Source organism: Hyphopichia burtonii (assembly GCF_001661395.1).
Source record: "Hyphopichia burtonii NRRL Y-1933 unplaced genomic scaffold HYPBUscaffold_1, whole genome shotgun sequence".
NCBI lineage: Eukaryota > Fungi > Ascomycota > Pichiomycetes > Serinales > Debaryomycetaceae > Hyphopichia > Hyphopichia burtonii.
In genome coordinates, this window is record NW_017963728.1 from 1,241,838 (window position 1) to 1,264,278 (window position 22,441).

General features: G+C 33.2%; 7 protein-coding genes across 7 annotated transcripts; 4 read left to right on the forward strand and 3 right to left on the reverse strand.

Moving 5' to 3' along the window:
- Positions 1-301: 301 nt before the first annotated feature.
- Positions 302-9,034, forward strand: IRA2 (Ras GTPase activating protein). The gene has a single exon (XM_020223191.1). It carries the CDS (start codon positions 483-485, stop codon positions 8,970-8,972), a length of 8,490 nt encoding a protein of 2,829 aa, XP_020078904.1. The 5' UTR covers positions 302-482; the 3' UTR covers positions 8,973-9,034.
- A 205-nt stretch (positions 9,035-9,239) lies between these two features.
- Positions 9,240-10,095, reverse strand: HYPBUDRAFT_151423 (putative 3'-5' exonuclease). Its single transcript, XM_020220490.1, has one exon. It carries the CDS (start codon positions 10,070-10,072, stop codon positions 9,263-9,265), a length of 810 nt encoding a protein of 269 aa, XP_020078905.1. The 5' UTR covers positions 10,073-10,095; the 3' UTR covers positions 9,240-9,262.
- A 144-nt stretch (positions 10,096-10,239) lies between these two features.
- Positions 10,240-13,521, reverse strand: HYPBUDRAFT_154835 (uncharacterized protein; the record flags this gene model as incomplete). The annotated part of the gene is made up of 3 exons (XM_020222065.1): positions 10,240-12,152; positions 12,174-12,803; positions 12,825-13,521. The coding sequence occupies 3 exons, from the start codon at positions 13,519-13,521 to the stop codon at positions 10,240-10,242; spliced, it is 3,240 nt and encodes a 1,079-aa protein (XP_020078906.1).
- A 1,099-nt stretch (positions 13,522-14,620) lies between these two features.
- HYPBUDRAFT_3769 (uncharacterized protein) lies at positions 14,621-19,381 on the forward strand (the record flags this gene model as incomplete). The annotated part of the gene is made up of 3 exons (XM_020223376.1): positions 14,621-17,852; positions 18,766-18,822; positions 19,002-19,381. 3 exons carry the CDS (start codon positions 14,621-14,623, stop codon positions 19,379-19,381), a joined length of 3,669 nt encoding a protein of 1,222 aa, XP_020078907.1.
- Positions 19,382-19,735: 354 nt separating this feature from the next.
- WRS1 (tryptophan--tRNA ligase) lies at positions 19,736-21,022 on the forward strand (the record flags this gene model as incomplete). Its single annotated transcript, XM_020218157.1, has 1 exon — positions 19,736-21,022. The coding sequence occupies one exon, from the start codon at positions 19,736-19,738 to the stop codon at positions 21,020-21,022; it is 1,287 nt and encodes a 428-aa protein (XP_020078908.1).
- Positions 21,023-21,083: 61 nt separating this feature from the next.
- HYPBUDRAFT_3771 (uncharacterized protein) lies at positions 21,084-21,515 on the reverse strand (the record flags this gene model as incomplete). Its single annotated transcript, XM_020223377.1, has 1 exon — positions 21,084-21,515. The coding sequence occupies one exon, from the start codon at positions 21,513-21,515 to the stop codon at positions 21,084-21,086; it is 432 nt and encodes a 143-aa protein (XP_020078909.1).
- Positions 21,516-21,990: 475 nt separating this feature from the next.
- On the forward strand, positions 21,991-22,373 carry HYPBUDRAFT_174760 (uncharacterized protein). Its single transcript, XM_020222868.1, has one exon. The coding sequence runs from the start codon at positions 22,125-22,127 to the stop codon at positions 22,317-22,319; it is 195 nt and encodes a 64-aa protein (XP_020078910.1). The 5' UTR covers positions 21,991-22,124; the 3' UTR covers positions 22,320-22,373.
- Positions 22,374-22,441: the final 68 nt, after the last annotated feature.

Genomic DNA, 22,441 nt, shown 5'->3' on the forward strand with positions numbered 1-22,441 from the left:
CTCAAGATCATTTTTTTAACGTTTACGTTTTAAATTTTCAATTACCAGCGGCTAGCTATTTCTTCTTCAATTACCAGCGGTTAGCTATTTCTTCTTCATTCCTCTTGATCGTCTTCTGATCCCGCTGTCTTCTGGTCCATTGATCTGCTTCTGATCCATTGATCTTCTCCATTGATCGATTGATCTTTTCCCGATACCCGTCTGATAGCTGGAGTTGCTGGTCTATTAGTTGTCTGGTTACGATATCTCTGCTGAATACCTGTATCTGCTGAATATCTGCTGTACCTGCTGAATACCTGTACCTGCTGAATACCTGTACCTGCTGAATACCTGTACCTGCTGAATATCTGCTGTACCTGCTGTACCTGCTGAATATCTGCTGCACCTGCTGAATACCTGGTCTGACATCTGGTCAATACCCTGATACTTTGGCTTCTTACTTAACTTGCTTACCTTTACCTTGTCAGCATCTTGCATACACCATGTCTACCTCTACTGATTCAATTAATCAACCTACTAATCTCCAAGCCCCTTCTATCCCCACCAATGATAATACTAGCTCAATTCTAGGAAGCAATTCTAAATCAAATTACTCTGCTGAATTCGTGGAATCTTTAACCAGTCGTATTCAATCCCTTTTACCAAATCGAACCAATCATACTTTAGCCGAAGTTGAATTAAACCCCCAATATTTAATCACTAAAAAATTGATTCTTAAAAACTGTAAAAAAAATATACGGGGTGAAAGTAATAATAATTCAACCGACTCGGCTAATTTGGGAGCTCAATTAATTGTCAATGAAAACGTTGAAAAATCAAATATTAAATCGGATTTGGATGATATTGAAATTGTATCTAATGATTCAAATGAAAGTTCTAAAACTGAAGATATAGAATTCATTACTAATGTTTTCATTTCTTTATCTCATTTATTAGATTCAATTAATAATGATGATTTTGATTCTTCAAATGAATTTGATGAAAAATCTTTAAGTTCAATTCTTTTGATTTTAAGATTACTAACCGATCTTATTAAACATATTTGGAATCAAAATCAAAAAATTATTAAAACGGTGGAAGTTCAAGATCATTCAAAAACTTATCAAAATGATCTTTCCGATGATCAAACTATGAAAAATAATCATTCCGATTCAAATTCAACGGCTTCTTCGTCTTCGGATTCAAAAAGTGATGAATACGATACCGTCAATTTTGGTAGATCAGATATAAATACTTTAAAATTTTTAATTGTTAAACCTCCTTCAAGTTTAGATCCAAATCAAATTGAAAATATTTTGGATATTTTATCTTCTTTACTTTCTTCAAAATATATTAGAAAAATTGTTTCTTTAATTAAAAGGACTCCTTTTGAAAAATATCATATTGGTGATACTACTTCTTCAACAAATGCTACTTCTTCAATTAATACTTCAAATACTTCAACTACAGAAAAAATTGATCCTAACCATGATTTACCTTCTCTAACTCAATCAGTTAATCCAAATACTGCCACTGGTCAAGCTGATTTACAAAGTGTTTCTTCTGATGAAATAAATTTTTATATTGATGAAATTGATAATAATTTAGAAATGATTTTTAAATTTTTAGCCAGTTCAAACCCAATTCAATTTTATCAATTTTTAAATATTAGGGTTATTAGTTATGCTAAATTAGGGGAAAATATTCCATTACCAATTTTACAAAAATTTGTCCCACTTTATAAATACGTTTTTTTCAATGATCAAATTGCAAATAGTTTGGTTTCTGATGTTTATAATGCTTTACCTTTTATAAAATCAAATACTTGGAAACAAGTCTTATTAACTTTTTTCACTGATGGTATTAAAGATCAACATTTTGCTAGACCAGGTGATTATGATTCATTTGTTAAACCTTATTCAAAATTGGATGTTACTTTAAGAAATTTATTTGATTATATTTCAACAATTTTTGAAGATTCTCCAAATTCAGGAGTGGCTTCTTCCATTCAAAGTTTAATTTTAATTTTATGTGTTGGTGATTTTTTAGAATTAGATTCAAAACCAAATAAATTAAGAATTGCTTTTAATAAAAGATTAAAATATGTTACTTCAATTTTAAGAGATTCAAATAATTGTTCAAATTTAGAATGTTTCGAAAGTTTAATTAATATTTTCCATATGGCAGCTATTTTACCTCCAGAATTACATGCTCATCCTTTATATAAATTTGTTTTATTACATTTAGATGAAACTTATGAAAATTTAAATAAATTAGTCATTTGTTTTAATTCTGATGAAGCTTCTATTTTATATGATGATTTAGTGGTGAAATTTTATATTGCAGCCATTTTAATTAAACCCCAAACTTATTTAGATGTTATTGAAACAAAATTTCATGAAAATAAAGATAAAATTAAGGAAGTTAGAATTTTAGTTAAATTAATTAAAGGTTTAGCTGATCTGCCAATTACAAGAAATCCTTTTTTACAACTTATGAATCGATTATCAAATCATTTAAAATCAATGATTTTTGGTGCTTTTAAAATTTTATATCAAAATGAACAAAATTTAAAATTAAATAATAATGAAATTTTTTCTGGTGGTTCAAGTTCAATTAGTATTCATTCTGATAAATATAGTATGGATTCTGATCAAAAGTCTCGTTATTTCAATCAAATTACAAATAAAAAAACTAGTCTTGATCATTATTTAAATGAACTTAATAATCAAAATTCAAAAATTTATCCAGAATCAAATTATATTAATCATCAAACTGATGATTTATTGGCTAAAACAGTTACTAAAAATAATAATAACAATAATACTACATCAAATGCATCGGTGGCTCAACAAACTCTTTCTTCAAATGGTTCATCAACTTATTCTTCCAAACAAAAATTAATTTATCAAACCGAAGAAATTATGGGAGATATTTTTTCAATTTTTATTACTTGTCCAGAAAAATTTTTCCATGATTTTTCATTTTATAAAGATTTAGATTTTATTAATAATAAATCTTCTACCATTCAAACTTTAACTAATTTAGCTCATGAAATTGCTGGTCCAATTAAATTTGCCGTTCATGCAAAATCTTTAAATGAAAATTCTAATTTATTTGATAGTGCTTGTTCTTTAGCTTTAACATTAGTTGAAAGTGATTCGATGATTATTCAACAACGTAAAGCAAATAAAAATGATGAAAATAATAAATTAAGTGATTATGATTATTTAATTTATTCAAATTTTTTAATTTCAAATTTTATTATTGAAGCAGTTGCTGATTCTTCTTTACAATTTCATTTAACTGATCCAAAATTTAAATCTTGTTTTCTTTTTTTAAATCGTTTTTTACAATCTCGTGATAAATTTGTTGGTAAAGTTATGTCAAATCAAATTATTCAATCTGAATGTTCTCATTCTGATTGTTTTGCAGTTTGTCAAGGCATGGAAAAAGTTTTATTATTAGTTTTATGTACTCATGATATTCAATTTTATAGTATTGCTAAAACAACTATGAAATGGCATATTCATGAATTAAAATATGGTAATCATTTACCTCATTGTTTTTATGAAAATTTGAGAGAAACTTTTGAAAAAATTATTGATGATAATTCAGTTTTTACCGGATTTGTTTCTTTACATAAACGTTTTAGAAATATTTTAAGAGATGCTAAACCAACTAAATCTTTATATCATGTTTGGTTAGTAATTTATTTTAGATGGTTAGAATTATTAGATAATAAATTTGGGGTTGGTGATGATAGTTTAGTTTTCCGTCATTTCACCGGATTTTTAGTTTCTATTTCGGGTGCTTTCTTAAAAGAAGAATTTGCTAAAGATGATTCTGATGTTAAATATCGTGCTAAAAATTTTGTTTCAGAATTTTTAGATAAATGTATTAGCTTATTAACTTCAACTGATTTAGTTGTTAGAGTTGTTGTTAAAGATGCTTTATCAAATGAATCTCATTCTGCTGTTTATCATTTAATTTGTACTAAATTAATTCAAGGTGGTAATGAATATCTTGAAAATAAAATTATTACTGATGAAAGTATCCTTTATATTGAACAATGTATTGTTATTATTACTGCAATGATTATGGTTGATAATGATGGTGCATTTGTTCTTGTTTCTTTATTACCAGGAGTTTGTGAATTTTTCATTAGATTTATTATGTTGGTTCCAAATCCAGTTGATATTTTAAGATTAAAATTAAGATTTTGTAAATTAGGTTCAGCAATTGAAACTGATAAATTTAGAGTTGGTTTATCAGGAGCTTTTAGATTAAGAAATTTTTATGCTAAAGCTTCTGCTGATTGGTTAGAACAAGCAGTTTTTTATGATGAAATGAATCATGGTAAAGATAAAGAAAAAGATTCAAACGATTCTGATTCAATAATTTCCCCTTCTTCTTCATCTTTAAAATCAAATCGAGAATCAGAAATTGCTTATCTTAATATTGATTTAGCAAATGATTGTTCAAAAGCTTTAGCAATGCAATTAGAAGATATTGTTTTAGAAATTCCTGATGGTACTAAAGATAAAGATATTAGAAAATATAAAGATTTAGCATTTGGTAATTATTTTTCCCTTTTTTATAAAATTTTACAAAAATATGCTGTTTCAAATTTATCACCAAATTTAGCAAAATCAAAGTATAAAATTGGTTTAATTACTGATAATGTTTTAAAATGTATTTCTAATATTTTACAATTTGATACTGATATTGGAATGCAATTTGTTTTACCATTAGGTTATCATGAAAATAAAAAAATTCGTTCAATTTTTTTGGTTGTTTTCGCTAATATGTTAAAATCAAGAAAAATTAAAGAAGAACTGGAAGAATTTCCTGATGAAATTATTGAAAGACTTTCTGATTTATATGATGTTTTCGGTGCTACTGCTGAAGTTGCTTCTTCTTCTGAACATAATCTATTAGCTTCTTCATTATTTGGTATTTTCAGTTATACTAAAAAACTTGATAAATTATTCACTGTTTTATTAAATGATGAAATTAACGTTGTTTCAAGATCAACTGATATTTTCAGAAGAAATAGTACGTTAACAAGACTTTTATCAAATTTTGCTAAAGATTATGGTTTAGATTATTTATCAGTAACTTTACAACCATTTTTAGAAGAATTAATTCAAAATGAAATTTCATTTGAAGTTGAAAAGGCAAATGATCCAATTCAAACTGAATTATTTATGAAATATTTCACTAAATTAATTGATGTTATAATTGGTTCAACTCATCTTGTTCCTCCTTCATTTGAATATATTTGTTCTGAAATTTATAATAGTGTTAAACTTAAATTTAAAGATGCTGCGTTAGTGGCGGTTGGATCTTTTATTTTCCTTAGGTTTTTCTGTCCTGCTATTATTAGTCCAGAAACTTTTTTCAAATTAAGTGGAAGTAGTTCAAAAGTTAAAAGATCTTTAATGCAATTAGTTAAGGTTGTTCAAAATATGGCTAATGGTTCATTAGCTTTATTAAAATGGCCAGGATTAATTCATAAATCAGATGAATTAAATGAATTAAATAGAAAAATCTTTGTGTTTTTAGAAAATGTTTCAACTAAAAAATCTATTAATGATGATTATCCATTCCAAAGTATTGATACAAAACCAATTGCTGAATTAAGATATTTACATAAATTCTTATACACTTATTTCATTTATATTAAACATCAATATGTTTTAACTGATCCTTTAGTTAATATTTCTAATTTACATGAAAGGGTGGAAAATTTTAGAACTCTTGATCGTTTATTAAGAGTTATGGGTCAACCAAAAGCTTTGATTTCTTTACAAATTTCAAATTCTTTTAGAAATTTTGATCCAAATGGTAATGTTAATCATGGTCCCTTTAATGAATTCATGGCTAAAATGTCAACTAAAAATCATGAAGTTCCAATTGATTCTCCAGTTGTTCATAATTTTATTTTCCAAGATGGTACCCCAGTTGCTGTTATTAATTTTGGTAATTTAAAATATGTTAATTATGATGTCGATCTTTTGGTTTTCAAACTTTTGGAAATTTGCAGTCAAATTTGGGATAATAATTTTTATATGGTCTTTGATTTCACTGGTTTTACTTATGTTAAAAATTTGGGAGAAAAATATGTTACTTTATTAAGTACTTATGCTCCAAGTATTTTCCATAAAAAATGTAAAAGAACTTATTATTTCAATATTCCAAGACTTGAATATATAAGCATTTTAAAATCAATGAGAAAACTTAGACTTGAAAATAATGATTTTCCACCAAAAATTTATACTTATTCTCAAGTTGATGAACCAGAAATTATTAATAGTTTAGGTTTAGATGATCAAACTACCGGTATTTCTAAAGATACAAGAGTTGTTTTCAAAAATGTTAAACTTTATGATGAAGAAAAGGGTAGATTTCAAAAAGTTACTCTTAAAATTGGTAGACAATGGCTTCAAGTTTGTTCAGATTTTGTTGAATTTAGTGGTCCTTTATTTGCTACTAGTGGATTTTATCCAGTTGAAGTTTTAAAACTTTCCGATATAACTAAATGTGAAACTACAAATATTAGTGGTGAAGTTGATGAATTTACAATTTATGTAAATATTGGTACTGGTCATAAAGTTACTTTAAAATCAAGTGAACGTCCTGAAATCTTAAGATTTTTATATTTTACAACTTCTAGATTACCAAAACAACAATCTCTTGAAAGAAATAGAGAAGGTAGTGATACTGAAGAAGCAGGTACTAAGTATCATTGGTTTGCAAGACTTCATAATATTGCTTTCCATGGATTATTAGAATCAGATCCTGAAGTTAGATCATGTGCTTCATACTTGTTTGCTACTTTGTCAAAATATTTTGATTTTGATTTTGGTATCTCTCCTGATCATGCTAAAAATGTTTGTTATCCAATTGATACTACGGAATTTATTGTTGGAGTTTCAGATCATCTTTCTAAAAGTCTTGGTCCATTAACTTACAGATTCCTTAAAGCTTTTTTCAATAATTATGAAAAATTAAAACCTGAACATAGATTAAGTGCTATTATGTATATTTCTCCTTGGGTTGGAAATGTATGTGACAATATTTACTTAGATACAAATGATTCAGGTATTGAAAAAGTTTCAGAAATTATCAGACAATTTTGTCGTATCACTGCAGCAGAAGGTGAACATGTTACTTCTATGAATGAATTAGTTTGGAAAAAATTCTTTGGTGAAAGTAGACTTACTAAAATTTTGATTGAAGAAGTTATTGCATTTGCTGTTGATAATAAAAAAAGTGGTCCCGAATGGGCTTCTATTATTTCTATCATTGCTCCGTCAGTTGAAGTTTGTGGTGAGGTAACATCCAGATTGATTCAAGCAGTTGGTAATGCTAAAGTTACTGATTCAGTAATTGCTTCTCAAAGTAAATTATTAGAAATCCTGATTTTAGTCAAAATTTGTTCTTCCTTGTTTTTCAATTCTTATGTTTATTCTCATTTATACCTTGCTGATGTGTTTTTCGTTTGTACGCTTTTCATTGATAATCCTTCCTTGGAATTTGGTAGTGATTTACAAAATTTAGTTATTAATACTATTCAATCATTCCTTCACAAACCAGCTGTTACACCAGAAGAAGAAAAGAAAATTTCAGAAACAATCAATTATTTCAGTAGCCAAAGGGCTAGAATGTTGTTTGGTGTTAACAGAGAAAGAAGTGCAGTTGCTGATGCAAGTCAAATTTATAACAGAGCTGCTAGTTTTGAAATTCTTTGTGATTATTTGAATGAATTCATCTCGTGTGTTGGAAGCGCTGATGATAGATTCAGATGGAGATCTCGTTGGTGTTCTCGTGCTGTGGATGTTGTTTTCCAAACCAAATCAATGTTTCAAAATCGTGCTGTTTTGGTGTTTGGTATTTTATCTAAGAATGGTATAAGTGATTCTGCTTCCACTAGATTATTCAAGATGATGGGTAAACATGATAATATTTCTTTAGAATACATTACTAACCTGACTGTTTCCGTTGCAAGAATATTTGAAGGGGTTTCATCACAGTCAATTTATCCACCTTATATGCTTCTTATTTATACTTGTAATGCAATGATGCATTTTTCAGCCTTGTATCAACCAAATGCTGAATGCATTGCAAATATTTACTGCAAATTAATGAAACAAGGTCCAAATTATAGAGAAAGTGTCTTTAAAGCTAGATCAACCCTCGAACCGTTAGTTTCCGAATTTGAAAACACTCATGATATCTTTTTAACTAATGATAATTTTGAATTCCAAATCTTCCATTGTTTGATTCAAGGATTAAAAGTTGCTCATTTTAGACAAACATCTATGAATTGTTTGAAAAAAGTATTCGAAACAAGGCTCAAAGAACAACGTTCAGATTTCGAAAAAGATAATATCACTGTTCTCTACCTTTTCTTTATTTACTTGTTTTCTTCTCAAGATGCTTTTGAAAAATATTTGGCTGAGCTTGAACTTTCAGCCTATATTTCACATCATTCAAAGAAGTCCAAAACTCCAAAAATTTTTACTGCATTTGTTAGCTCTGATTCTGAAATATCAAAACTTTGCTTAGTGCAAGCAGCTTATCTTTTCAACGAAGACAACGTCGACCATGCTTTCAAGAATAAATTTTTGGACTTCTTCAGCTACTTATTCAAGAAGAAGAAGCAACTGAGTTTCTTAATTTACCACATTACAAAACCAACTTTTGAACAATTACTTATTAGCAGTAATTCTCTTGATACTGTTAGTAATATTTCCGAACTTCTGACTAAGATTTTTAATGATTCTCAATATGATCCAGAAATCAGTGTTCAACAAGAAGCTGATCTTTTATTCAAAAATGATCTATTAAATATTAGAGAAATCAAATCATTTTTACCTCAATCAGAATACTACAATGAACAATCAGTTCATGATTTGATTGCTTTGAAGGATATGATTCTGAGGGCTGCATATTCCTTTGTTGAAGGTTATAGATTAGAAGATTAGTTCATTGTTCAAACTTGAACTTCTCTTATTATCATTTTTTTTTTTTTAATTCAATTTTTTATGATCAACTTACATACAACTAGTCCTTTATACAATTTTTTTTTTTACCACCAACTTTTGATTACTGTTCTACTTATTTTTGTCTTTATGAATTCATGATTTGTTTGTTTGTTTGTTTGTTTGTGTTTGTTTGTTTGTTTGTTTGTTTGTATAATAGACTATATATTTCTATAATATAAGAACTTTTATAAGTTTAACTTGTAATGCAATGAAAAGAAATAAATCGAGAATTAAAATGATTTTTCAAAGTCTTTCTTCACCATTCTGAATAAAGCCATTGTGGCTCTAGCATCTTCAACTGATGAATGTGCCCCAGTCTGAATGGTTACATTCAAAAACCGCTCAGAAAGCATCTGTAAACCAGGTGCTTTTCCTTTTGAGACTTCTTTAAACCGACCATATTTCGAAGTATCCCGTATTTTGAATTTTGGATGAGATAAGAATAATGCTTCTAAATCATGATTCACTGAATGCCCTACTAAAATCTTATCTTTTAAAAGATCGGCCACTTTTTTTTGAGCTTCTTGAAAAGTAATGGCATCTTTCATATTGAAAGGACTAACTCCCGATACCCAAGTTCTCCAATCAGTAACCTTTTCACTTGGTTTGACAAAAGTGTCTAAGATCACAACCCCATAGAAATTAACAATAGATACTCTGGCCAAAGCCGATTCCTTTCCTTCTGGACCAACGCCTACAAACTCGCAATCCATCGATAAGTACTTCCCGGGTCCTTTCTTACGTTGATGCTTACTATTATTCGAAATCTTGATAGCCTGAGGCGTACGTGGTATATCACCGGCAGTTATTTCATTTTCTTTGGACCACAATGCAGCCTCAAGAGGTGAAAGTATCTCGTGATCGATGACTTTTACATCATTGGACTTACTTATAGCTGATGTTATCTTGGTTGATGCTGCTATATCTTTATGCTGTGTTTTTGGAGATTTCTTCTTCTTGATACCATTTTGCAGGCTCTTCTTTGACGACTGCTTGTTGAGTTTGGAGCTGAGAGCTTTCCAATTCAGGGAATAACTCATGCCGTTGTATTGTTAAAGAAAGGTCAATTTGGTGATGTCTGAAAAAAAAAAAAAGGGAAAAAAAAAAAAATAATCAAAGATGAGTTATGCGCTTCACAGTTGCAAATACAAAAACGATTACAATTTTGAAAAAATTGATGATTGTTGCAATTCTCATAGAGAACAGATCAAGTCATGTTGGACATATTATACACTTGCAAAACATACCTTATCTTATTGATGATATCTTCACATTCAGCTGCACTTACAGCTTCCAAATCATACTTTTTCTTAATAGCATTATCTTTTACGTTTGCTTCATTTTCAACTTCTTTTTTGATTACAATCTTGAAATGATTTGGGTTCTTGCTGTTCTTGTATTGTTTGAGCTTGGTAATTTGGGTGATATGGAAGGAACTTGTTTTCATCATCAGTTTGTTGTAGTAGTTGGAGTAATTATAATGATGCAAATAATGATGATGACCATGTGTATTTCCTCCATGACCTGTTTGATTACTTGAAGAAAAAGGGTTATCGACAGGGTTCTTTTTCCAGGTTGTGTCTTCTGTCGGGGTGAGATGAATGTAATCACCATCGATAATAAGTGATTTTTCTATTCTGTTTAAAAGAGTAGGTTTCTTTCTCCATACTTTCCACCTCATATATATATCGTTTAGACTCTTGGGAATTTGATAATCGCCACCAGTTATTATATCTTCAAGGTATTTGTTGGACTTAAGTTGGCGTTTGATGCTTTCAGCAGTGTTGGTATTAGTTCTTGTATTTGAGGACAATTTACTAGGATTAATTTTGCCAGAATCCACTTGAATATGGTCACTATTTTCCTCCATAACCTTCTTCATTGGCGGAGTTATTCCTGGCACACTCAATGAATTCGAAGGAGTAATTCCAGAACTCAACATTGAATCTTGACCCAAGGAATCTTGCTGTGAGACTCTCAAATGACTATTATCAGCGGGAATTAATTCTAGTAATTGTGTGTCTAGTTGAGATACCAAATCGGTAGGAGCCAATGGCTTCCTATACTTAATTGAAGTTGATGTCAAACTATCAGGTAATGTCCCGTGTAATAAGGTATGAGGTTTGTTAGTTTTATCATCAGAACCTGAAATCAAGGCTCTAAATTTATACTTGGATGGGTCTAGGTCATATTCAGCACAAAATTCAGAAGTCAAATTTTCAATTGTGGATGTCAAAGGAATGAAAAAATTAATACTTTCACTAGAATTTCCGAATGGAACTCCACTAATTTTGAGCTCAACAGTTTCTTCTTTCTCAAAAGCACTTCTTTTATTTTGTTCTTTCGAAGGGGTTGTCTCATTTTCAAGAATAGAATTGAACTTCTTTTGTCTTTCTTCAAAAGATACCAAGCTTTCCTTGAATTCTTTCGGCAAAGGTGTAATTTTGTTGTTTTTTGCAATTTCGCTATTATTTTCAATTTTACATATAGCTAAATCTCTTGGGTTGTTGTAAGAAGAAAGCAATCTTACCCGGTCAAGTATACCGAAGGATCCAAAGTTTTCACCGTCTTCATCCACCAATTCAAGTCTCCAATTATTAGGATTCATATAATGAGCACTTGTAGAAATATACTTGAAATCATCCAATTTTGAAAGTGAAAGTAATATATAACCAATACAATCAGGGATAGCCACATTATCATTCATGGTTATATCGATAATGATAGGTTTCAAATTAGGTGGAACAAAAATATTGATTTTAGCTTTACGAACATTTTCAGCGTCAATGTCCGAATCAACAAAAGAATAAAACTGTAAAGGATTTAAATTTGCAGACCTTGACCTCGATTGAAGTAATAAACTTAAATTTGAATTTCGAGGGGTTGGATCTGTATCTGGTTTGAATATTGGTTTTTTTTCAAATACAAATTGATTTTTCTTCTGTGATGAAACAAAAGACTTATTTGGAGTGACAGAAGCTGAATTAGGTTGTGTTTTAGAACCTTCTTGACTATTCTTGGGATTATTATTGAGGTTGGAGTTGTTAACATTAGTGCTAGAATTATTGTAGGTAGATGAAAGAAAATCATTTTGAGAAGCAAATGACTTACTTGATATTGCTGTTTTGGATAAGCTTTGACCATTATATGTATTAGAATTTGACTTTTGTTTTCTTCTTTTACTATTTTGTTTGAAAGATTTTACTGTATCTGTAGGATTTTCAAAAGAATAATTATCCACGACGCCGTTATAAGAGTCAAGCATTGAAGACGAATCTATCAAAGAGTCCGTTTCAATATCGGTGAATGCAGAATCCGTTGAAGATGTGTCATCGGCATCATCATAATCATAATCGTCATCGTCTTCATCATCATCATATTCATCAACATCCTCGTCGGAGTATTCTTCGAGATCAGAATCTTCGTTATTCTCAGCACCGTCATTCTTTGATGACTGCTCTACATTCTCAACCGTAGATTCGTCATGATCATCATTTTCAATTTCTTCAATTCGATTATTCTTATTATTATTGAGACTAAGTCTAAATTTCTTACGAATCAAAGGCCCGCCTTCATTTTTATTATTATTCGCTGGTTTAACAACGTTCCCAGTTTCAGAGACCGGCACATCAAAGTCACTATCAATAGTTAGAACATCGGCATTATCGTTTATGGAAGGCAACGATTCACCATCTTCAGAATGATAATCCAAAGGGGGGTTTGCATTTTCCTCTTTGATCAATTCTAAAGCTTTAGGGTTGGTCATGAAGTCTTGCTGAGTCTTAATCGAACCATCACTATCAAAATCACTATCCGAGTCACTATTATTATATTTTGCCTTTTGTTGGGGTTGGAAAAATTTCACAATTGAATTTGTCTTCTTATTTTTATTACCCCCTCTAATAGTCTTAGTATAAGAGAGTCCGAATTTATTACTTTGCTTGGATGAGCCATCACTGTTATCCTCAATTGGTTCAGGGCTTTTCAAACTGGATTGAGATGGCGGAGAAAGACGAAACTTGAAATGACTCGATGATTGATTATTCTGAATGGTATCAAGACTAGATGCAGATGTCTTACGTTGTTCGGTAATCTCATTGGAAGGTGGAGTGATGGTAGAGTTGTTTGACACACTTCGGCTGGATTCTTCTTTTATTGTCTTGGGACGAAGCCTCTTGGTCGACCTTCTTTTCTTATTATGAAGTTGATTTGGTTTCTTATGACTCATCAGGGCATGGTGATAACTGGAAGGCTGGTCATCGTCATTCAAGCCTTTCTTCACAGAACTATGGAATGCTATGGGTGGCGAATGCAGAAGCTGATCTCCAAGTTGAGCCAATACTCTCCCGTTGATCTCTTCATTCTCCCTTTCATCTTCTAGAATCAACGGTTTGATGATTCTTTTGGCATATTCGTCATTATCAGTAAGCGTTAGATACGATGCCCTGAACTGAGCTATCAAATGTGTAGTCTGATTGGGAAATGACATCTTTCTAGGATTAATCCTTATGCTACGTTTTATTTATGTCCTTGTTCAGACCTTCTTCTTCTCTCTCTCAATCAGATAACGCGCAGCAACCGTACTTGCATACCCTTATAACCCTCGGAAACTCAACACAATAGAGCCAGCTAATCAGTTCAGGAGGTTTTGGTGCTCAACTTTAAGCTTATCCTATCGACTTGACTTTATTTACTCCCGTCCCAATCGCTCGAATCAATCAAAACAAAAGACCCACACACCAGAAACTGAATAAAAAGGGCTACAAAAATAGAACAGCAGGAGGGGTTTTTGACAATTTCAGGCCTATCAAAAAGTTAAACAACTGAACTACTACTATCTTTTCATTGAAAGCATTGAAAGCAGCAGTCAATTGAACAAGCATTGCTTTTGAACATCACTCTGCATTCTTTGCCTGTTTTACAAGTCGTTGCTCCAGGATTGGGATTACTATAGGGGTGTTTTTATCATAAAATTGGCTAAGAGCGGCTATAGGTATTGCCACATTACAACTCCAAGCTTGATTTCACCATCAGTTCCAGTTAACTCTCAAGGTAAAAGTTGCTTGCGGGTTTCTTATCGAGGTTGGATTCTCACTTTTGCTGGTTTTAACCCACCCACAGCCAAGTTAATCATCGAGCTTGGATCAACTTGTTATTCTTGCAACTGAAACTAATTGCATGAATATCATGTACCACTGGACTTGATTTCACTTATCATATTGTTATCCATATTCCTTTTGTATTATCCTGATTTCATTTACTTGTGCCGGTCCAAGTGCTAGCCCTGCTTTCCGACATTTGTTAGTTAGATTCTCGTACGGTATAACCTACGAGTATTTCCTGTTTTTTTTTTTTTTTGTTTCTCTCCCTGTTAACATTTTTTTTTTGTTGTCTCCAGATTCTCATCTGGCATCAGCATCAACGTATTTGATCTTAATCCTAAATCACAAAGGGGAAAACAATAAGTTCCTCATCAGCTGTTTCTTATCAAACAAGTTTCAGTGCTGCTAAAAACATAAAACATTCAGAAAAGTTCTTATCTCATTTATATCTCTTTAGAGAATCATTGCCTATCTCAAATTTATGAAATGTCTATCCCTCACGACGAAAATCATACTAATTCGAGTCTACTGGATTTGTCAAATGATCTAGAAGATATTTATCGTAATTATGCATCTAGATTTGATCACTCAACTAGAAATCCCGACATTAACATTACAAACAATAATAGCGTGGAGACCCTCGATTCCCAAAAAAATCAATACATTAATCTGGCAATAGCCAAACGTCTTCAAAATAATGGCCCACTACCCCAAGCTCATATATCATCGAGGTTGTCATCTCTACAAGTTACCGAAGATGGTGAGTTGGTCGCGAGAAGTGCACCACAAACTCCAACTTCGTCGTCTTCATTTGATTTTACTCCCCATCCTCATAACGCACTCACTAGTTCTTCTTTGAATGTTTTATTAGACACTCCAACCACCGAATCAGAATTTAAAGATTTGATTGCATCCGCACCGATGGTTGAACGTTCTCCGGATTCTCCATTACCTTCCTACCGTCATCATCAACCCCCACCTCCCCCAACTTCGAACTCTGCAGTGCTCGATGCTAATCCCAGCCATGTCCCCGAACAGTCCTCACCATCAACTTTGGATGACACCCCAACAACAACTTACCCCATTGGTCGTGCCATCCGTGATGACGATAATGACTACGATAATGATGATGACGATGACGAAAATGACATTGAAAATAATGACAACTATGATTCCAATTCTGAAATTGATGATTCAGGTATTCCGGATTCTCTAATAAAAGAGAAAAATGACCATGAATGGGTTGAAAGAGGTGCTGCCGTTAGAAAAATTCCTGCAAATAATTCCAATGATAATGACAATGATGACGAATCAGCTCCCTCTTATAGAATCATAAGACGTACAGTTAAAGATTTCAAATTTGGGCGTTCTTTAGGTGAAGGTTCTTATTCTACCGTTGTTTTAGCAACTGATAAACATACTTCCAAACAATACGCAGTCAAAATATTAGATAAACGTCATATAATCAAAGAGAAGAAAGTCAAATATGTGAATATAGAAAAGCATGCCCTTAATCGTTTAAGTAACCGAATGGGGGTTATATCACTTTATTTTACATTTCAGGATAAGGCTTCATTGTATTTTGTTCTAGATTATGCATCCAATGGTGAACTTTTATCCCTTATCAAAAAGTATGGTACTTTAAGTGAAGAATGCACTCGTCATTTTGCAGCTCAAATTTTGGATGCAATTCAATATATGCATGATAATGGTGTCATTCATCGTGACATAAAACCAGAAAATATTTTATTAGATGACGAGTTAAGGGTTCAAATAACTGATTTTGGTACTGCTCGTTTATTAGAAAAGAAAAATGATGAAAGTGAAGATTATCCAGTTGATGTTCGAGCCAAATCTTTTGTTGGTACGGCTGAATATGTCTCTCCAGAGTTACTTGAAAATAAGTATTGTGGTAAACCAGGTGATATTTGGGCTTTTGGATGTATAGTATACCAAATGATTGCTGGTAAACCACCATTTAGAGCTGCAAACGAGTATCTTACATTTCAAAAAATTACTAAATTACAATATGCATTCAGTGCCGGTTTCCCAATGATTATAAGGGATTTAATCAAGCAAATATTAGTTTTGCAACCTTCAAGGAGAGCTACCATTAAAGATATTAAAGATCATTTTTTCTTTCAATCGATTAATTTTGATGACTTTGACCAAATTTGGTTATCTGAAGTACCTGAATTAGGTCCTTATAAGATGAATGCTAAATCCATGATGAAAGTTCCTGAGCTATCTAAGTCAGCATCTCAGTCACAGCTTAATTCCAAAAAAAATTATAATAATGGTAACGTTAGAAATAATGGTAATAATAGAAATAATACTGACAAGAGAGTTGTTAGCGAAGGGGTGGTAAATCATAATAAATTAGTAAACCCAGCATCTGTTGCTGCGTTTGTTCTTAAAAATGATAAACGGAATAATGCAGATGAAGAAGAAGAAGTTGATGGTGATTTACCCGATTTATCTAAAACTGCATCAAACTCTAGTTTTAACAATACATCACCAAGAAATACTATTAACCCACAACCTGATTATATTCCTGGTACAAACATTTTAAGACCTACAATTCCAACACGTACGTCATATTCAAGGGGTAGTGTCAGTAATCAGCTGCAAAATCCAAAAAGAGGAAGTGCATCAAAGCCCAAGTCAAGGGTTATGGAAGTTTCACCATTGAGCTCTTTAGAATCCACTTGGCAAGAATATCTTAACCACCCGGATGAAAGAATAATGAGGATTGGTCCAGTATTTGTTTATAAACAACCCACTGATTTATTTGAACGAAGAAACCGTGGTTTATTACATAATGCACCTTTGGGGCTTGCTAGTAAATTACAAGCCACTAATGGAACAATTAGAGGTAATGGAAGTTTGCTAACCCAGGTTGTCAATGGATCGAAGAGCGGATTAAGAAATCATAATGATAATCTGAATGATGAGAATTCTTTTGGTCTTGACGATGAAAATAATGCCATCACCAATCATATGGTATTTGACGAGGATACGGCAGCTGCTCCAGAAAGTCCTTCAAGAAGTGGGACATCGGAATCAACCCAAGAAGCACCCACCTCCAAAATTGGAAAATCTATATTCAAGAAGTTTTTATCCCATTCTATTACTAATGAGAAAAAAGACCATGGAACCGATGCAACTAACGGGGGTGACCATGGTGTTTCGGAAAACCCAAATGAGGGCCAAGATCCATTTGGAAGAGCCAGAACTTGTACTGTATTAATCACCACTCATGGAAGAGTACTAATATTTATTCGTGTGCAAGACGGCGATAGTAATGACTGTGAGAACTTCAAGTTGGTTAGTGAAATCAAGTTAAACTATCCATTCATCCAGTTTAAAGAAGTGGTATCGTCAACATCCGGAAGATTGAGCAAACAAGTTCCCACCACCGGACTATTCGCAATTGAGTCGATCTACACCACGTTCGTATTCGAAGTTGAAAGCTACGAAATCAACCAGTGGACAGAAGCATTAGCAAGGTCCAAAATCAACCAATTTGAACGAGACCGAGAAGGGGAATCCCAAAGATCAAGAAGTAATCTAGGTAACTCTTCCCCACGGTTAATGGATGCCCCTACGTTTACCAAATCGCCTACAAATACCATGAACCAAAGTAGAAGAATTAGTGATTCCAACTATACCGACAACACTTATTCCACCCCCAAGTCAACCAACAGCACTACACCACGTCAACGAGCAAGAACATCATCAGCCAATAACACCCCCAACGCAACCTCGATTCCTTCGCCAACCACCACCAGCACCCCAGGACAACCAGACAAGCCCCACGGCGGCATGCTCGCCAACCGCATCAAACAGCGGGCGTCCATCAAGCGCAAACCCCCACCACCAATCAAAGGGTCCTCGCTGGCGAACCGCAACCCCTCGGGCCCCGATCCCGACGACAACGTGATGCTCCATGCTGCCCAGTTGGCGGTGTCCGCCAGCGCTCACACCCCGTCCACCGACAACAGACGCTCCAGCTTCACCAAGGAAAACAACGCTGGCATAGCCAAAGTCGGCGCCAGTGTAGGAAGCACCGTCAACAAAATCGCCTACAAGTTCAACCAGCAGCCCACCCAGTCGCCCAAAATCACCTCCATGAACTCCAAGTTGCTTGCCAGAAGCCAGCGCAAAAAATAGACACTCGACCTCCTCGTCTCAGACCTTCATTCTTTCACTTCTACCCCTTCTCATAGATATGTATTTTGAATTTGCATCCTTTGTCCTTTTGTTTTCGCAGCTGTAGATCAACAACTAAAAAAAAAGAGCAGTCACACCCGGCACGTGACAATATCATTTTCGCAGTCTGGACCTGCACACAAATTCTCATAGTGCGAGTTTTGCTTCTCTGCAGGACATTCATTTTTTTTTCCTTTTTTTTTTTTTTTTTGTTTTTTTTCGCAAAGTTTTTTTTTTTTTGTGCGAGCGCAGGCTTTTATTTTGTGTAACAACCAATAATTAGTGGGACGAATTGTGATGATGGCTCTGGAATTCTTTCCGATTGGGCTCTACTCCTCTCTTTTCATAGTGGGAGACTTTTTTTTCACTTTTATAAAAAAATTTTCAGTTTATATTTTGCTTACTTACTACTTTCCTAGTATTGCATATCCATCATCACATAAAAATGGCTAAATTCATTAAATCTGGTAAAGTTGGTATGTATCGTTAAGTTCCCACCAAGGTATTCATAGTAGGGAGGAGTTGAAGAGAAGTCTTGAAGATTTGAAGATGTAATGAAGTATGGAAGTTTTGAGATGTATTGAAGAAGTATTGAAGAATGAGATGAGTAAACTAATGAATACGAAACAAGATCTAATACTAACTAATCATCTAGCTATTGTCGTTCGTGGTCGTTACGCCGGTAAAAAGGTTGTCATTGTCAAACCTCACGATGAAGGTACTAAAGCTCACCCATTTGCTCACGCCATTGTTGTTGGTGTTGAACGTAACCCATTAAAGGTTACTAAAGCTCATGATGCTAAAAAAGTTGCCAAAAGAACTAAAGTTAAGCCATTTGTCAAATTGGTTAACTACAACCACTTAATGCCAACCAGATACTCTTTAGATGTCGAATCTTTCAAAGCTGCCGTTACTCCAGAAGCCTTAGAAGAACCATCCCAAAGAGAAGAAGCTAAAAAAGTCGTTAAAAAGGCTTTAGAAGAAAAACACCAAGCTGGTAAGAATAAATGGTTCTTTACTAAATTGCACTTTTAATCTACTTGCTCTACCAATATATATATAATAAAATAACAATAATCATATAAAAAATTTATAAATTAATGGGTTTACATGTTTGTTTATTAGTGACTTTTCCTTTCTCTTCTATAGGATATTAATCCTTTTTAATCTACGCTTGCTTAGTTTCCATTCCTTGTAACCCCATGATTGTATGTCTTCTTGAAAAATTTATAAACTGCAAAAAAAAATAGGAAAAATCTGACCTAAACTGTGAAAAATGCTAGGGCAACCTGTAAACTCAAAGCTAACCTGCGCTTTCCGGGAAAACCCTATATGAAAAAAAATGGAAAAACCTGAATCATCAGATACTCTTTAGTCAACCAATTCAAGATGTCAGTGGAAGAAGGTCTTAGTAAATTGTCAGTGGAAGAACAGAAGAAGGTTGCAGAAGAAAAAGCTGCCGCCGATCAAAAAATCACTCCGTGGGAAGTGGAAGGAGCAGTAGTTGATGGGGTTAGTCAAGGGATCGATTATAATAAATTGATTGAACAATTTGGTACTAGAAAAATAACTGAAGAAACATTGAATAGATTTAAAGAAGTCACCGGACATGAACCACATCCATTTTTGAAAAGAGGAGTATTCTTTTCTGAACGTGATTTGGCTAAAATCTTAAAATTATATGAAGAAGGTAAACCATTTTTTTTATATACTGGTAGAGGTCCTTCGTCCGACTCGATGCATTTAGGCCATATGGTTCCATTTATTTTCACCAAATGGTTACAGGATGTGTTTGATGTACCATTAGTCATTGAATTAACTGATGATGAAAAATTCTTATTTAAACAAAAATTGACCATTCAAGATGTTAAAAAATTTGCTAAAGATAATGCAAAAGATATTATAGCCGTTGGGTTCAGACCAGAAAATACTTTCATCTTTTCCGATTTAGAGTATATGAATGGTGCGTTCTATGAAAACGTTGTTAGAACTTCAAGACAAATTACTACTTCAACTGCAAAAGCAGTTTTTGGCTTCCAAGATTCTGATTGTATTGGTAAAGTTCATTTTGCAAGTGTTCAAATTGCAACTGCATTCCCATCTTCTTTCCCAGAAGTTTTAAATTTACCTCCCAAAACTCCTTGTTTAATTCCTTGTGCCATTGATCAAGATCCTTATTTTAGAGTTTGTAGGGATGTTGCTGATAAATTGAAATTTTCAAAACCTTCTTTAATTCACGCTAAATTCTTCCCAGCTTTACAGGGGGCTTCCACTAAAATGTCCGCTTCAGATTCAACTACTTCAATCTTTATGGGTGACACTCCAAAACAAATTGAGAAGAAAATTAAAAAGTATGCCTTTTCTGGGGGTCAAGCTACTTTAGAAGATCATAAGAAATTCGGTGGTAATCCAGATGTTGATGTTGCTTATCAATACTTATCCTTTTTCAGTTACGATGATGAAAAATTGGCTAATTTAGCTTCTGGTTATAGATCCGGTGATATCTTATCAAGTGATATGAAAAAAGAATGTATTGAAGTTGTTCAAGAATATGTTAAAGCTTATCAAGAAAGAAGAAGTCAAATCGATCAAAACGTGGTGGATTCTTTCATGAAACCTCATAGATTGGTCTATGGCCAACAAGAAAGATTGGTTCCTATTAAAAAAAAGGATTAGATTAGATCATTACATTATAAATCATGTACATTAATATATATATATATACAACTTTTTTTTTTCAGAGTATTTCTTTTATATTAGCTAAAACAAACATCAATTTTTCAAAATCGTCATCCTTTACCTCATCTCCTTTACCAAACCATCTCGATCCGATTGATAATATCAAATTTTTGGGATTCGCCAGTAGTAATATCAATTTTCCTATTTGACTGGCTATGATTTGTATCTTCAAATTACTAGAGTCTCCCACCAATATGATTGGCTCGACCCCCAACCCTTCCTCACTACTATCAATTGAGTTGGTGGTTGAACTAATGGCTGCTTTCGAAGATATCGGAATATCAAACGTTGTATCGATTATTCCATTTGTATGAACATTTAGTATAATTTTATCGCTAAGCTCTATTTTGTGAAACGTGAACTCCACGTCCGACTCCTGGGGGTACTTCTTAACCAATACCTTGCTGAACTGGGGCAATGCAGCGTCCATTCCTGTCTAAGTTAGAAGAAGTTGTTCTCTTACTGGATTTTGAATTCGAAATCAGTGATTTTTTTTTTCATCTAATTATTCCTGGTGCACGGGTTAGTGGCCGATGGCCGCAAAAAAGTGCCGTCACCCAACTAAAGTCAGCCGATACTTCGTCTTATCAAGTTATAACTCGATGTCTGTCAAAAAAGCATACTGAACCGGGAATAAGTCTCCTGTGACATATTTAGCAAATGGGGGCAAGTAGCCAAAAAATGATAAACTATCTGTACTTTCGTTAGATCAAAAGTTAATATGCGTTTATAGGTAGACAGAAAGATGTTCGTAGAAGCTTGATCCTCCATCAGCGAACTGGCCTTATGTCTTGCAATAACTGACGTGGCCAATAGACATATCGAAAGATTTAATCCTCCCCAACCCCCAACACGTACACGCCAGTAACTCGAACACAGCTTCCAATCAACAGCTTGACCTGCACCTGTTTCAAAACGAAAGGCTTATTAGACAGCCTTTGATCTATGCCAGCCTTAGGCCGAACCCCGGATATACTCTACGAGCCCTCTCCCAGAACATTTTCAAGCCTGTTCTGCCTCGACTAACCTTTGCAACACCATGGCCGGAAGTCGGACCACCGCAACCGATTTTGGTAGTTTTGGCAGCCTTTCCTTTGTTCAGCTAACGGCTCGCAACGACGTCCTCTGCTATTTGTTGGTGCAGTTCGAGCGAGACACCGATTGCAAACCTCGTACCAGGTTAGGCAAATGTCCCGTAATGTCTGCCGGAGTCTCCTTACTGAGAATCGAGTAACTGTAGTATAAATAAGGCATCAGATCTCAATGGTCAGACCGTTTTCTTTCTTTTTTTGTCAAGAAGGAACGACTGAAAAAAAAAAAAGAAAAGCTCTTTGTCAGCATTTTTCATTATACTCT